This window comes from Balaenoptera acutorostrata, chromosome 18 (genome assembly GCF_949987535.1).
Source record: "Balaenoptera acutorostrata chromosome 18, mBalAcu1.1, whole genome shotgun sequence".
NCBI classification, from domain to species: domain Eukaryota; kingdom Metazoa; phylum Chordata; class Mammalia; order Artiodactyla; family Balaenopteridae; genus Balaenoptera; species Balaenoptera acutorostrata.
Genome location: NC_080081.1, coordinates 67,769,118 through 67,785,855, shown reverse-complemented (window position 1 = coordinate 67,785,855; position 16,738 = coordinate 67,769,118). Strand labels below are relative to the sequence as shown.

Sequence of the window (16,738 nt, the reverse complement as noted above, 5' to 3'; positions counted from 1 at the left end):
TTAGCTTAAATTTTCACTTCATGTTAAGGAACTTGAAGTTTAGAATGTTTATTGGGGTCCTAGTTTTGTTTCAGTCTTGCTTTTCTGAAGACTTAAATAGATTTGACAGATCACGGGCTGAGGATTAAATACTGATTTTCTTCCTCTGCACCTCAAATGTCATATATTTGACAACACATACTAAAGAGCATTTTCCCCCCTGACAATTTAAAATGTATGGTATTTGGGGGACAAGAATAATACATAGCAAGAAAATTAAAATTTTAGAGACAAGTCAATAAGGGAACATGAAAATGGAATCTTTGGTTTAATTAGTCTCAACCTCTGAACTATGCTTCAAAATAACAGCATACACGGAGACGAGTTAAAGAAATATTCCACATCAGCATGTAAATCTCAGAGCTCTTTCAAGAGCTGTGAGTAAGTAGGTAAGATTCATTAGACTTGCATAACTGCATTAACTGTAGCTTGTTCTCTGTGAGAACAATTTAAGTAGAGGAAAATAAAGGAATTATAATATTTTGGCTCAATGTAAGCAAAATATTGCATTGACATATAAAAGGTAGTGGACCTCTCATGGATAAAGTAGAAAAGGTAAAGAAATGTAGTGCAGATATACATTTTTAGTGGAGGAAGATGACATAGCATTTCTGATGAATAGAGCCCATAAGCATTCTTTCATTTTTTATAAAATATATCTTTAATAAGATGTATACTTCCATACTGGAATCTAAACCATGTTGAATTATAAGTATTCCAACTAAGTCATTGAAACAGTGCTGAGCTGGCCTGATACTAGGATTGTTTATGTTATTATTACATAATTAAAATCAGTAAGAACAGCAGACCTTTTGTTTTGCTCCTTACATCATCTTTACTCCTTTTCCATATCTAGTGTAAATATTAAGGAAAATTTTCTTAATTAAATAACAGGATGCTCATGGTATAAAATAGAATAATTCTTGCCAAGATAAATGTGGGAATTGAAGCAATGCTTTAGCTACTGATGCATTTTGAGTGTTGAATTATAGAGTCAAAACAAAATGGAAAGAATTTCTGTTTTGAAAGCTGCAATGGAAGAGAGGAAAAAAGACAAAGGAGGAAAAAGCCACATTGAAAAAGAAATACTATGAGTTACATTTATGAAAATGAAATACCTTTGCCATTGTTAAGAAGTAGAGGTTTAATTTTGATAATCTGGTAGAGTCAGGAATAAAAGAACCTTGGAATCTAGAAACTCTAGATTTATCACCTGACAATTTTTTTGTTCCTTCATCCAATTTTGAATGGGGAAGAGTTTTTGAACCACCAGCCCATAAATATTAGACTTCTCTGACAGCCTGCCCTTAGATGGCTGAGGTCTTGAGAGTGGAATGAGCTACAAATCTTTCAGCAATGTTATTTCTGTGTCCACATATTTGAATTTTCAGATAGCTCTCGAGTGCCTTTTAGCTAGCTCTCCTCTTTGTATGTTTGTGTGTCTTTTTTCCACTGCGTCTTTGCCACGCTAGCAGTTATATCTATATCAAGCTAGCAGATGAGTGAGGAAGTGGTTCATTGGAGTTGAAGGGTATAGTCAAGGCTGAGAGGTCTCATCCAGACCTCAAGCCCTGTTTCAAGTGAGATGAGATTTGCCATTGTTTGGAATTCTAAATACCAGATTATCAATCATCTCAGTAAACACAAAGAAAATTATTGGGTTTTCTTTTTTTTTTTTACATCTTGCCACTTATATGTGACAAATATTCATTATGTACTTACTGTAGACAGTTATGGGGATTTCTTTGAAGGTGCTACCACGAACAAACTGAAAATAAACATTATATTTAGTAACATGAAATGTAGTAGTTGTATTAACAAAATCTTGGCACCATGATTTTTAATTTTCACTGAAGTAAAGACAGTGAAGCTATCATTATATTTAGTAAAAATGAAGGCTTCATATAAATCATCTTCCAATTTCCTACTTTTGGGCAACATGGCATAAAATGGTTGGATTTGTTACTCAGAGTTTTAACTATTATAGAATAGCGAATCCCAAATTAAAAGTTCATTAAATAATACTTCCTATATTGTCTGGTGCTTTAACCCTACCAATATTCAACCCAATATTTATCCTAGAATATTCCTTTACCTTTAACTATTGTGATTAGTGACAATTTCTTATAAGCAAATATTTTATCTTTCCCTTATATTCTGTAGCAAAAATATTTGATAATAGAAAAATTATAGTTTTTTATCTACATGTCTTATCTTCCCTGCTGGACTGTAAACTTTTTGAATAAAGGGCCATATCTGATTCAGCTTAATATTTCTCATAATACTTAACATTCTGCTTGGCCCCAAGTAGCTTTTATTAAATCCTCCTTAAATAAAACCATGAAGAAATGATGCCAGTGTACCATTATAATCAACAAAGAGCAATGCAATCCCAGTGTACATCTACTTATTAATGTATACATTTCTAGTTTCTTATGTTAAACCTGCAATGTCTGTTCAACACATTAGAAACACATGCAATAACATGTGTACCTTAATTTGGATGTATTTGATCAGTTTATTAAGTATTTCCAGCAGCTGATCATTTCCAACAGGTGTGTCTGTGAAGAGGAATATTAAATGAATATTGTAAGAATGGATGAAATAAAAATCTAGGTTTCTATTGAAAAAGAGTTATGTTTTCATTAATCAGTTCAATAATTACCAACCTGCTGGATAGAGGAGTTTATCTACAACATGAATGACACCATTTGTTGTCATGATGTCAGATTCTTTTGATTTCAATTCATTTACCAGAAGTGTATCATTCACCTATTAAAACAGGGGATAATGTCAATGGGAAATTTAATGAAATATGAACATTAGGATAATTGGATAATAGATTAACACTCTCATAGATTCATACTAGAGAACTTACTCCTTTCAGATAGATTTTGCTTCCTTGTGTGGTCTTTAAAATGTTAGTAACACCAGGTTCAAATCCCTTTCCAATGAAAACTCCTGGTGTCAGGTGATAAAGGATGATGTTTTGAAGAGCATTTTTGTCCCCTAGGGAGAAAAATATATATTTATTTAATAACATGTTATATATTTTGACATTTTGATATTATGAGGATGAAGGAGAAAAATATTTCCTTGTCTTTATTTTTTCCACACTGTAATTTCTCATAATGTCATTGTTCTCTCAATGTGATATCAGAGCTATGTCAAAACATGCAGTCCCTTCAATAAGTTCAATCAAAATATTATCCAACTTACTGGGAGAAAAAAGTCAAATTATTTTTGAAATTGTGACTACTTCTTTCTTTGTCACCTAGTTGTGTGGCCTTTAATAGAGACAACATAAGTGAACATCTAGTCCAACAACATTATGGTAAGCAGTTAATTGAGAACATTTATGAGTGACCCTCTAATTATTCCAAATGGAATTAAAGGAGACGAAGGCTAGCTGTGAATAAGAAAGAGGGGACACTTTGGGGGCTGATATCTGGGCAGGAACGCTTGAGGAAGAAATGAGATCCTGAAATCAAGGGGCAAATATATCTGGTGTTCATGTCTACTCACGAATAAGAATTTCCTTTTCCTCATTAGTCATTCCCTTAAAGGCATCGTTGGTTGGCACAAACAAGGTCCAATCTCCAGGCTGTGTCAGGAGCTCTTTCAAGTCTGCAGCTTCAAGTAGGCTGAGGAAGGTGCTAAGCAGGAAGAACATAATGGACATATGTTTATTTTATTAGATTTAATCTAGGTAAGCCTACCCACCATGCATGAAATAGAGTAGAATCCCTATACGTGGAAGCATGAGAAAATGGTTCATACGTTTTCATATGTTTCAAATGCAATTTACTCTTAAAGATTTATCATGGGGAAATTATTTAAATATACATATGATTCTTAAATTTCCTAAACTCTGTTTCCCCCCTATAAAACTTGGCGAGGTCACACTTTATTTAATATTCTGCAAAATAGTCTTTGCTAGAATATACTATCATTTTTTAAAAACTTAATTATAAAAAAAATTTGCAAGAAGTAGTTCAGTCTATTAGGTTGATTTTTGTTTGTTTGTTTGTTTGTTTTTTACTCACCAAATCATATTATGCTGTACCAGGAAGAAAAATAGCGTTAAGAACATATATTAATTTTAAAAACATTTGTATAGACTTTTTATTCTAAATTCTGTTCTCAGCAATACTGAATACCGAATGGATTTTGGAATACTTACTGTGAAACAAAACTATGCCAAAAGCTCTTATTCTCTTGTGGAGGTGAAACTAGTAAGCTTACCTGAAGCGCTTATCTTGTTTCAGTTTTTCATGGAGGGATTTCTCTGCTGGTTTGATGATCTCTCGGAATATGTGAATGGCACCATTTCTTCCTTGCTTGCTCCCTCTCACCATGCATGAATTTTCAATGCAGACAGCCTAGCAAAGAAATAAAGATACAGCTGTCCATTTCCTTACTTGAAATTCCCTATGTAGAAGAAGCTACATAATTGAATTTCTGGATGGGCGCTTCTAAGAGGTCACCTGACTTCTAATGCAAGAAAAAACAGTTTCTCTCCTCTGTTTTTAAGGTCTTGTACAATCTGACCTCACTTTTCCTATTCAGCTAGGTCTTCCACTACTAGGCAAGCTACCCTATGTGTGGGACAGGTAGTTTTGTCAGTAAATTTAAAAATTCCATATAATTCTACTTCTACATTTCCTGTCATTCCTCTCTAGGTTCTAATCATTCTTACAGACCCTCTTTAGTAAACTTTCACCCTTTAACTTTTTAAGACCCTCTTTAACCATAAAGTTTCGTGACTTTACTGCCTCTTGTGATCTTCACAAATATTTAGTATATTATCTTGACTGTAAGACCCTATCAATTTTAAGTCAAATTACTGATTAAGTTATAGCATTTCTGAACAAATAATATTTATATATGTATCATTTAGAATGTGGTGCATTTTCTGCATCATTTAAAATGTGTGTCTTGGCCTTGTGGAACTATGGTGCACAGCACTGTGTGTCATGTTTAGTTCAAGGTAATGCTTGACTTCCTATGAATTCTTTTTAGCTGTAGCTGCAAGGTTGCCTGGACAGAAACTGAACAGCACCACTAGTAGCACTGTAATTCTGATAAGCAATATTTTCTAGAAATTTTCCCTCAGATAAAGCACATTAGAACCACTTACTAGAAATCTTTATGTGCCTATAAAAGTTTATCCTTAAAGCCATTCAAAAGAGATTCGGTGGTTGGATGATGGTCGTACATTAAAAGATCATCCTAAACATTGGATTCAATATAAAAATTACCTTGTAAACAGTAAAGTGTGGTACTCTATAAAGCAAAAGCTTATTTTAAAGGAGTTTTAGTGATTTATGGAATTGAAATAATGCTTTAGAAAAAGTTATTTATAATGAAACAAGTGCAAATTATCAGAATTATTAATACACAGCACTTTTTGTATACTTTCCTCAAAGTCTTTTCAAACAAGCTATTCAGTTCCCTGATCTTCCTATGAATATTTACTATTAAGACCACATTAATAAAATTCTAAGGAACATTTGTTACAAGAACAGTCTTTCGCAGATGTAGAGAATGGACTTGAGGGCACGGGGAGGGGGAAAGGTAAGCTGGGACGAAGTGAGAGAGTGGCACTGACATATATACACTACCAAATGTAAAATAAATAGCTAGTGGGAAGCAGCTGCATAGCACAGGGAGATCAGCTCGGTGCTTTGTGACCACCTGGAGGGGTGGGATAGTGAGGGTGGGAGGGAGACGCAAGAGGCAGGAGATATGGCGATATATGTATACGTATAGCTTATTCACTTTGTTATACAGCAGAAACTAATACAACATTGTAAAGGAGTTATACTCTAATAAAGATGTTAAAAAAAAAAAAAAGAAAAAAGAACAGTCTTTGACAAGGGCACGTCATTTGACATTTAGGCCAGTGTGGATATTTTATCTCATTCAGATTCACTTACTGTGCGATACACGAAGACTCTGAGCTGTTTGCCTCCAATGGTCTCAAGTTTTTGTCCATTGTAAAGCTCATTAAGGCCAACTTTTACTTTCAATATGTGATTCTGAAGAATTAATTTAAGAAGACGCTGATCCATGCTCAGAGTATCATCTATAAGTAAATTCATTACAAAAGAGTGTTATTTTGTTTATAAAGCAATAAAGTTTCTCCTGTAAGAGAAAATCATGAAAATGGGTAATCCCTACCACTATAGATCTTACGGATCCTACACTTATATAGTATATGAGTTGACTATATGCCAAAAACTAAGAATTCTGTGCACAAATTAGAAATTCCATGAGCTGTTTCATCAAATGACTACAACATGATTCCAAGCAATCCAAACAATGGGTTTCATCTCTGTGAGGGCCACATGGTTTTATGTGGTCACTGACAAAAGTTAAACTCTAAGCCTGGCCAAGATTTTCTCTGAGAATCTGATGTCCATTAGTCACAGGAAAACTACTGACGAATCATTTCTAAATTTATTTTTATTTATGGAGAGAGAGTTGAAGCATGTAACCTCTTAAAGACGGGTTGATGTCAACATGTATGGATATTATTATTACAAAAAGGAAAAACAGCATTTCTAGGAATTTGAATTTTCTTGTTAATAATTTTCTATGTCACAACCTAGTATTTGGAAAAACATTAAAAAGGTGATACTTATTTAGTTTTTAATTGCTCAATTTTGCCTAACAATTTAAATATGTCTTTGTGAAGTCATTTTTTTCTGCAAAAAGTGTCAGGTTGTATTAATCTAAACACAGTCCTTGAATAGCAGCTATTAGGTCAAATACTTGTAATAATAGTTCACATCATAATATGGAAGTGTATCATATTCTCTTGTTTGTATTTATTTATAATTTGATACCTTACTTTCAAATTCTGAGTTGCAAAATGCACCTACGTGTTCCTAAATATTATTATGTTGGTGTTTAAATAAACAAATCAGATTTATTTTTCTTAAGATCTGTTAATACATCCATTACGTGTGCTGGAAATATGATCAGGTTCACAGAACAACTGAAGACTCCTTATCACAAACTTTCACTTCCTGTAGGCTATTATCTATTATAATGAAATGTTTTGAAATGAAGGACATTTTAATAGAGACTACATAGTGCTAATGCATTGTATGTGTAGCTGGTAAAGAAACTAATCAACACCTCACAAAATATCTATTATTTCTTAATGCAAACAATCATGGTGAAGAAACAATGTGTGTAGAGGAGGAAAGAGCAGGAATGACAGTGTCCAGTACATACCAGAAAATGCATTATTCACGGGTGCCAGCAAAGTGTATTCTCCATCTGGCCTCAGAGCAGATGCCAAGCCTAATTGGGCCACAAGGTCTGTGAAAGTGGTCTGCTGATTTCCGGCTAGCTCAATAACTTGTTTGGCTGTAAAATAAACCATCACCATTCAAACAATGTCATCGTTGTTATTACCATCATCATGAAATTAGTAAATCAGTTCTTGGCTATTTTCCATGAGCTATTTGCTGTACTGGCAATGTGACATCCTGCCTTTCCCTAGTAAGAGAGTTCCAGTTTCCCTTTTTTGGGGTTGATGACCAAAGAATTTCAGAAGGACAATATCTTTCTGACTTCTTGCTTTGCAGTTTTCTTGAATTCTTTATTACTTGCCTCTTATCTCTCTGCTCTTGTGAGTGCCATAGGTCTTTCATTTATCCAAAAGTAACCATTTGGTTATATCTCCCCTTCTGTTTTCAAGAAAAACTCTGGCACTGTGATAATCTTTATCAATATTAGGTATTAGAAGTAAGTCAGGCAGAGAAAGACAAATATCATATGATATCGCTTACATGTGGAATCTAAAAAAATGGTACAAATGAACCTATTTACAAAACAGAAATAGAGTCATAGATGAAGAAACCAAACTTACAGTTACCAAGGGGGAGGGGGGGAAGGGATAAATTGGGAGATTGGGATTGACATATACATACTACTATATATAAAATAGATAACTAATAAGAACCTACTGTATAGCACAGGGAACTCTATTCAATACTCTGTAATGACCTATATGGGATTAGAATCTAAAAAAGAATGGATATATGTATATGTATAACTGGTTCACTTTGCTGTACAGCAGAAACTAACACAACATTTTAAATCAACTATACCCCCAAAAAATTCATTAAAAAAAAAAAGAAACTCTGGAAAGCCAGAGGTCAATGCATGGAATGACCATGACTACACAAGCTGCCTATTTAGTACTCAGCTCATTGTTAATTTTGTGTTTGTGCTTCACATGGCATTCCTTATACTGCACATTTATTTTCCATGGGCCTACTCTTAAGGCATCTAATTGGTAAACGATAGTAGGTAGAACAATATGAAACTGTTGCTCACCAGAATCAGGAATCAGGACCTGATCAATCAAATGGATAACACCATTATTTGTCACAATATCTTTTTTGTTCACCATTTTGATTCCATTTACTGTTATGCTGTCACCATCACATCCTATCTCAATTGTGTTTCCTTCCAGAGTCTCAAATACTGCTCCTCCCATGATAGCCTCGGAACACTGGAGGGTGTTTAAAATGTGGTACTTCAAGAGAGCTGGAGGACAAAGTACAAAGAGTAAGCTTTCAGATCAAGGAGAATAGCATTTGACCCTTAACAGACGTGTTTCACTGTGGAACTAAGTATTCCTAAGAAATATAATATATATAAGACCTAAGTATTGACCTAAGGTTTTAAAATTCTGTTTATGTTCTCAAAATGTTTTTTCCATCAACTCTACAATAAAATTAGCTCAGCTCAGTAGGAAGTAAGAAGAAAAGAAGATCAGCTGTATGGAATTATTTGTGTAGTTCTAGAAAATGTGTTAGATCAAGTTCCCTCTATCATAAGAAAGGACTTTCCGATGGGAACACAAGAATAATTCCTCCTTTCAGAAGGCCTATAAAATTATTTGCTAGTGATACCTGTTCCAAACACCCAAGCAGTATCTTACATCAGCTACTCATGACAGAACAGCTGTACAGGCATACTTCATTTCATTGAGCTTCACTATTTTGTGCTTTGCAGATACTATGTTTTTTGGTTTTTGTTTTTTGTTTTTTACAAATTGAAGGTTTGTGGCAACCCTAAAGGCAACATCTAGAAAATATCCAAAATAAAGATGATTTCTTGAAGGACTTCTGAAGGGATCTGTGCCTAAACTGTCTATATTTGCACCAAAATATCTCATCATAAATTGGTTAAGCCAATTTGGGGTAGGCTGAGTAAGCGAAATGTGCTAGTCACAATGTAAAATCTAGTTGAAACTAAAAAGGAGACTGGAAAGAAGCCAAGTTCTGTGTATCAATAGGTAATGACCAAAGAGAACCATGCAATTTTCTCAACTCAACTTTAGTGTAAATTTAGAATTAAAAGCATTGAACAATATGTATACAGTATTAAAGTTTGATGATCTAATATTTCTTTTCAACACTTTCTAATTATTTTTAACATCTGCTACTTAGTTACTTGAAAGCAGTGCAGAAGAATGTGATCTTTAGGATACCCTGATTATTTAATTACTTTAATTATTAAATTAATTATTGAATTACTTTGCCTACTCTTTCAAGGATTTTGTTTTTTAAGATTTTTATAGTCCACCTCAGAATAAAAGTTTTTCTTTGCCTTTGCTTATCAAAGGTGATAATGCTGGCAGAACTTAATCTCTTTTTCATTTCCTTTCTTGGAATTCTGGGAGGCTTCTCCTAGAGAGAGACAGTTAAGTACCTTCCGAAGCCACTTTGTCTCCCATGATCCTTTCTAGAACCCCTCGTGGAAGTCTCTCAAAAGCTTCATTGGTGGGAGCAAAGAGTGTGAAGTGACCATCTCTTCCAAGGGCCTCCAATACATCAGATGTGATGGCAGCTGCCTGAAACACAAATGTGCTTTTTAGAGGTTGGCACATTGCAAATCCAGAAGAAAATTACAATACACTCAGTCTGGGTGGACATGAGGGAGTTGATTATATAGAAAACTATAGAAGTTAGATATAACTCTTGTTAGATCTTTAAAATATTATCTTTTGGCACAAACAACCATGTCTTTTCAAACTTTCCTCAAACTGTATGTAAGATGGGGAATTCTGCCGATGCTTGTGTGACTGAACAATATACAGCAGTAAACGTAATAATTGATGAATTCATTCTAAATGCACTAAGTACACTACAGTCACGAAACTAATCATTCTTTATCTATCATGTCCACATAAATATTATTATTTCATATAAGGAGATGATTTCTTCTGTGTAAAATGAAAACCTTTTCATTTCAAGAAATATATTGGTTACATGGCTGCCAGATTTAATAGCTTTTTATAATTATTTTAGATTCTGAGGGAAAGAGGAGGAATTTCCATGGTCCAAGACAATCTGCTATTACTTCTGTACTTACTCTAAAAGATGAGAGGTCATCTTCTGCTTCAATAAAGTCCTGAATTGAGGTACCGATTTGTGTAAGGACACGGTCAATGACATGCACAACGCCATTTGTTGCAATCTGGTTCCCATGGATGATTCGAGCACAGTTAACAGTGACAACCTAATTATTTGAGAAAATCAAACTTTAGAAGTCACAGCTATCTGTTGACCACTGAGACTGCAAGCCCCCGTTTCCTATTTTTCATGATTACTGGTAAATGTAACATGAAAGAACTGACATTCTGAATGTAAATTCTGAGGGTGAAGACTTACTTACATATTACTATGTCCAAAAACAAAAAAAAAAAACCCGGGAAAAAATGCAACCAGTTGAGAACCCAAGTCCAGTTACACTTAACATACCTAGAAGTGCAAGGCAAATACATTTTTTTTTTGGTTTAAATTATTGCTTTTATTCCTCTCTTTCTTTCAAAGAGATAGTCATACACTATTTCTAATGTAGGTCAATGAGTTACATAGAGAAGTCTAATTAGTCCTTAAAAAAAAGTTCTGAGACAGAAACAAACAATTATTGCATAAATATAATCAGTTCTATTTCAGTGATTTCCTAAATATTGACTCCTCACTGACCCTTTATTTCCTGGAACTCTGACTGTTGAAAGAGCTCTATGACCCTGGTTGGAAGTTTCCCACAAAGACTTTATTAAAACACACAAGAACCTAAATCAGTATAGTAGCCAGAGGGTGAATAAAAGAATACTCATTCTCTGATTTTTCTCTGATAAATTCTCTGACAAATTCTTATTTATTATTTTTTTCTGATTATTAGTTTTTCAAACACATCAAATACTAAAATTTCCTTTTGTAGAACATCTAAGTCTACTATCAATGAACTATCGATTTAATTTCTTCCTCGCGATCACTCTTTAGTAGAAATCACTCACTGAATTAGAAATTTACATGCTCTAGATGTAGGGAAAAGTCATGATATGGCACTTACATTATATTCACTAACTTTTTATTATTTCTGTGAGCCTTATATAAAAGGTATAGAAAAAAATTAAGGGCAATGTTATTGAGAAAGGTACTTTTTATTAATGAAACTTACCCCATTAGGATAATGGTTAATGAAGAGCCCCAAATTGTTATACATTGAAGAAACAATCATGCCGTTTTTCAAGTCCTTGGTCAACATTCTCTTATTAACCATGTGGCTATGTAAAGCATTCAATAATTCAACATTTACATTGCTCTCCAAACCTCTACGGATATCCTAGGAAAAATTGAAATGACAGAAGTTTATTTTATTATAGTTAATTATTAAAAATCTTATAATCACACTGTTTCTACTCTCTTGTTACTTTCTCATTGAATTACCCAGACGGTCAAACCAAATTGACATAAATAACTTAAAATTATACTATTTCAATTGATTAAGAAATTTTGTAAGTAGAGGTACTCAGTAAAGGGTTCCAGATCTTATAGAGCACTTGGACATTTTTAGAGACAAAACAAAATTTTTAATAAATGTATTGATGAAGAGATGATCTTGCTGTAAAGGCTTAGGGAATATGAAGTTATCAGATATTTAAAGTACTTTGAGTGGAAAACAAAATAAAAATGGCATTATATTTTTATACAACATCAGAGTTTTAATAACCGTTTTATGTTTATTCTATAACAAATTCAAGAATTCAACCATCCTGTACCTTTTAATTTATCCAATACCACACTATATCATACTGTACTTGGTGTTATGAGAAATACAATGATAAGTAAGGTGAAGTCTCGACCTTTGAGGTACTTATTCTATAGCAGCAGGCAAAAATAAACACAGTAAGATAAAGGACGGAAGGAGAAAAAAAATGCTTTCCAGGTCAAATGAAGATGGCTGGCAATTCAGGTTTGGAGACAGGTCTTGCAGGGTAGGTAGACAGGGTAGGGATGGTGTGATGATCATTCTAAGTCCAGCTGCTGGCACAGGGTGAACGTTGGGAAAGCAGAAGTTGTCCAGTGTGGTTATTGTATGCCTTTACGTTTCTCAGATAATATTAAGAAAGACATTTTAGAAAAGTATATGGGACCATAACATAGAAGACTTTTAATGCCCAAGTAAAGAGTAAATTAAACTGGCAATGGAGAGCCATTGAGGCTTTTGTGGGCTTGGAATAAAATGATTAGCCTGGGCTTTAGGAAGGTTAATCCGGTGGTAATGCATAGCAGAAAAGAGACTATTATGAGGATGAAAAATGGGATATGGGTGACTAACAGTAGTTTCTAAGAACTGGAGAGAGGCAAAGTAAGGATGACTTGTAATTTTCAAGTTTTAACTCTGAGACTGGTACTGCCAATTATGGAAAAAAGACAGCAGAAAAGCAGTTGTTGATGGGGAGAAAGAAAGTGGCATCTGTTTTAGATAACGTTTTGTTTAAAGATATAGATGGTGTATCCAAGGAGAAATATTAAGATAGATGTTAGAAATATTCTCCTGGGATTCAAGAAACACAGATTCCATGGCTCTATGCATAAAGTGAAAGCTGATGCCATCAGAAGTACATCTAAACTGCAGAGTATAGTTCCTGGAAGAGACCTTAATAAGACCTATTCTTAAGGCAAGGAAGAAGAGTCGTCTGCAGAAAGGACCAGAAAGGTGGTTAGAGATGTGGTCAAAGACAACCAGAAGAGAGAAAGTTCTATAATGCAAGCAATTAACCTCACAGTTAATGCAGCAAGAGAAAATCTAGAAGAATCTGCCTAAGTTTTACTAAATATTGTATGACTCTAGTAGTAATTATCAGTTCATCTTCATATCAAGTAGAAAGTAGGAATATATTTCTATACCAGTTTTACAGATTTGTGTATTGTCATAATTTAGTGTGTTGTAAATTAGATTATGCACAAAAAAAGCCTGAAAATTAAATGTATTGTTTACAACCCTTCAATTTAAATATCCACACACGTTTATAAATCTGTCAGTCTCTGAACAGCCATATATATTTACATATAATTAAAATAATAAGTATATGTATAATATAGCTTATTAAAAATTTCAAATTCCACTAGGCTTCTTAACTTGCCTTTCTATGAGATATGTCATTTAAAATTACCTATATTTCTTCACAACCAAAAGGGGAAGAGGAAAGGAGTAAAATAGAATAATGATAAAGTGCTTGTTCAATCCACTATGAGTTTGGCTTTATTAGTCCATGAGCCTACTGGGGTGTTATTCCATTTATGGATGTATTAAAATGATTTCCTCCTTACCCTCAATTAACTCATCCTTTTATGTATCCTCATATATGTACGACAGAAAGATATACAATTTCTATTCATTTCCAAGTTAGTAAATCAATTAAAGTATACCAGTAGCAGTAAAAAAAATTTATATTAATAAAAATAATGAATTACAGAATCCAGGTTGTCCCAAGCCTCGTTACTTGGTGCGAAGTAAGTGAACGACCCCTTTCCTTCGATCTCTTCCCTCAGTTTTGAGAGATCAGAATAACGCTGCGTGGTGGTGGCTCCCACAATGCCCAGGGTCCCATAAACATGATCAATAGGCATAACTGAAATAATCAAGAGATGAATAAGTACTTAGGAAAAAATTTCAAGAATGTTATTTTACAATAATTTAACCTTTACACAAAGCCCCCCAATATATTAAATGATAATTTTAGCAATACAGTTCTATAAATCATCAATTTTATGTGACATTTGCCTTTTGAATGTCAAATAATAAAGTACTACTGAAAAATATCATTCCATATATCCTTGGTCTTGAGGGAAAATGAATTTTCAATTATTATCCTTTTTTGATGTTTAGTCTATTTACATGTCAAATCTGCTATGTCAATATGGTTCAATTTTAATTATTAGTAAGTATCTTTGATTATTTCACTGAAAACAACAAAAGTTCCTCACTTCTCACTGAGAATGGCAAAGGTAATTTTTTTTTTCATGTTGGCTTAAAGCTCCTAAATAGTATAATACTGTTAGGTATAGGGGTATAGTTATATAGATTTGGGTCCCTAAAAGAAATATGTAGACCTGCTTCTTTTCATCATAATTTCAGGAAGGAAATATATAAAAATATCTAATACTTCTAGAATATATCTTCTGAACTTCAGAAGAAAGATTAATATATGAATGTCAGCCTGAAGTTTGGGTGCAGCCAACTTATTTTTTATGACTCTGTCTTACTTAAAATTTAATATGATTTGGATCATATCATAGGAGAAATGGTTATTACCTTTGTGAATATATCAAGACTAGGTACACAATTAGTAAATTAAATCACAAAATCAGGATTTAAAAACACCCCTACAGGATGGGAAAAATGAGTCAAACATAACAGTTAAATGTCACAGGGTTCCATTTAAGTCCCACGCCTAAGTTAAAAAAAAAAACAAATCCCAGTGAAGACTTGATTTGACAGCATTCATTTTAAAAAGATCTGTAATCAATTTTAATTAATTAAAAATTCAGCATGAGTTAATGATATGACATGGTTACCAATAACATTAACCAAAATTCAGGAGCCCACCCGCCCCAAACTGAGGTATTTGTCTTAATATTTTCTCAGCTGCCTGGACACACATAGATAGTAGACACCAGTCTTGGATCACAATCAGAAGAAAAAAAATGACTGGATTAGAGGCTTTTCATGGGTTGCTGTCAATTACAGTAAGGACTCCGAAGTCTATATCACATTCAAACTGGGGGCCATGAGCCCAGAGAAGAGAAGATTCTGTTGGGGAAGAGAGGGTAGCTGGAGGAAGGGTGTGATGATTTGTGTTAACTATCTGAATGGCTGTCATTTCAAAGAGGAAATAGATGAACTAATTTTTCTCTAGTTGGCAAGTTACAGGAAACTAACTTTCAATCTGAGAAACATTATAAAATCAGAGCTGTTGAATCAGAGAAGATGATTCCTTGCCAAGTAGTCAGCCCATGTTCCTAGACGAGTTCAAAGAAAAGGATTTTGTAGTGGGGATTTTTGTTCTTGAAGGAAAGTTGAACTAATTTAAATTTAGAATAAGCTTCTGTTGTCCAGCATCTAGTGTATATGATGTATATATTAATACTTTATCAACATGATAAAGTCATGATTAACACCAAGATATGGGGGATATATCTTGGATTTATCATGGTGCTAAATACACACACACACACACACACACACACACACAATTGGCTTCGCTATAAGCTACTTCAACTCTTTTTCCTCAAACAAGACAAATTCCTCATTTAATTCAGTAATTGAAACTTTACCTGCTGGGCAGCCTTTCATTCCTTCCATCCTCATATAACCAGGGCAGCATTCATATAACACAGTCCTATACATTGGAAGAAAATTAATATTAAAATGGGAGAACTACAAAGGATACATTTTGACATAAACTTAGCAAAACATATTACTTATTGCCTTGATTTATTGAGAATTTAGAAATCCAGTTTTTTTGTTTGTTTGTTTATGACATCAAGGTATTTATATTAGCTTGATTTCTCTCTATAACCTCATGGCATGGTGGAAAAATTCCAGGATCTTGAGCCAGAAGAATAGAGTATGGTTCCCAGTTCCATTACTTAGTTGATGTGTGACCTTGAGCAAATCATTTAATAAATTTGAGTCTCAGTTTCCCCAACTATTTAACATGAATGTAGTAGCTAAAATACTTATTCATGGGTAGTTGTGAATCTCAGATAAAACAATGCTTTGGAAATAATTTTGCAAACTATAAATAGCTGTAAATGTTTATTAATATAAGGTTATTAGGAACTAAGACCATCAGAAAAATTTATTAACTCACTTATAGGTAGTAAAATATGAAACTATAGATGAGAATAAAATTTCTGGCATGGAATATTGGCTTAAGGATAGTTAAAAGATAAGAATATAGAGATAAGTGGGAAATTAAATTTTCAAACTGTTCTCTAATTTTAACATAATTTCAAGAATAGTTGGTATTGGAAACATATACAGACTGTAAGAGAGCCTTATGCAAATATGGTCCCTGAAGTAATTTTATTTACATGGATACCCATAAAAATAAATGTGAACATTTGGATGCCAAGGGATTGATTAAGAATTGCTTATACTTTAGCTTTAGCATATATCATAAACAATAAGAATGAGATACATAATTTTTAGTTCGAGACTAATAATACTTTATGTAAAATAGTAAATAGAAGAAGAAATTGCTAAAGTTGCAAAAATTTCTATAACACATGCTAATGTTAATGCACTATACGGTATAGAATTCCAAAACAGGCAATTGCAATTTCAGATGATACTTGAACAATACAGTTGT

At 33.4% G+C, this 16,738-nt stretch overlaps 1 protein-coding gene and 1 long non-coding RNA gene across 6 annotated transcripts in view; one reads left to right on the top strand and one right to left on the bottom strand.

The window, feature by feature from the left end:
* LOC103018088 (uncharacterized) overlaps positions 1 to 16,738 on the top strand; it is a 547,177-nt gene that overhangs the window by 417,437 nt on the left and 113,002 nt on the right. The window lies entirely within an intron of this gene.
* POSTN (periostin) overlaps positions 1 to 16,738 on the bottom strand; it is a 34,276-nt gene that overhangs the window by 13,304 nt on the left and 4,234 nt on the right. For all 4 annotated transcript variants that reach the window (XM_007193660.3, XM_007193662.3, XM_007193661.3 and 1 more), the window contains exons 3-16: positions 15,699 to 15,763; positions 13,836 to 13,993; positions 11,536 to 11,700; positions 10,441 to 10,587; positions 9,778 to 9,919; positions 8,395 to 8,607; positions 7,285 to 7,419; positions 5,979 to 6,127; positions 4,285 to 4,421; positions 3,565 to 3,695; positions 2,918 to 3,048; positions 2,709 to 2,811; positions 2,533 to 2,600; positions 1,762 to 1,807 (exon numbers count right to left, since the gene is read on the bottom strand). In XM_007193660.3, the coding sequence (XP_007193722.1) occupies positions 1,762 to 1,807; positions 2,533 to 2,600; positions 2,709 to 2,811; positions 2,918 to 3,048; positions 3,565 to 3,695; positions 4,285 to 4,421; positions 5,979 to 6,127; positions 7,285 to 7,419; positions 8,395 to 8,607; positions 9,778 to 9,919; positions 10,441 to 10,587; positions 11,536 to 11,700; positions 13,836 to 13,993; positions 15,699 to 15,763 (1,790 nt within the window). The remainder of the gene's footprint in view (positions 1 to 1,761; positions 1,808 to 2,532; positions 2,601 to 2,708; positions 2,812 to 2,917; positions 3,049 to 3,564; positions 3,696 to 4,284; positions 4,422 to 5,978; positions 6,128 to 7,284; positions 7,420 to 8,394; positions 8,608 to 9,777; positions 9,920 to 10,440; positions 10,588 to 11,535; positions 11,701 to 13,835; positions 13,994 to 15,698; positions 15,764 to 16,738) is intronic.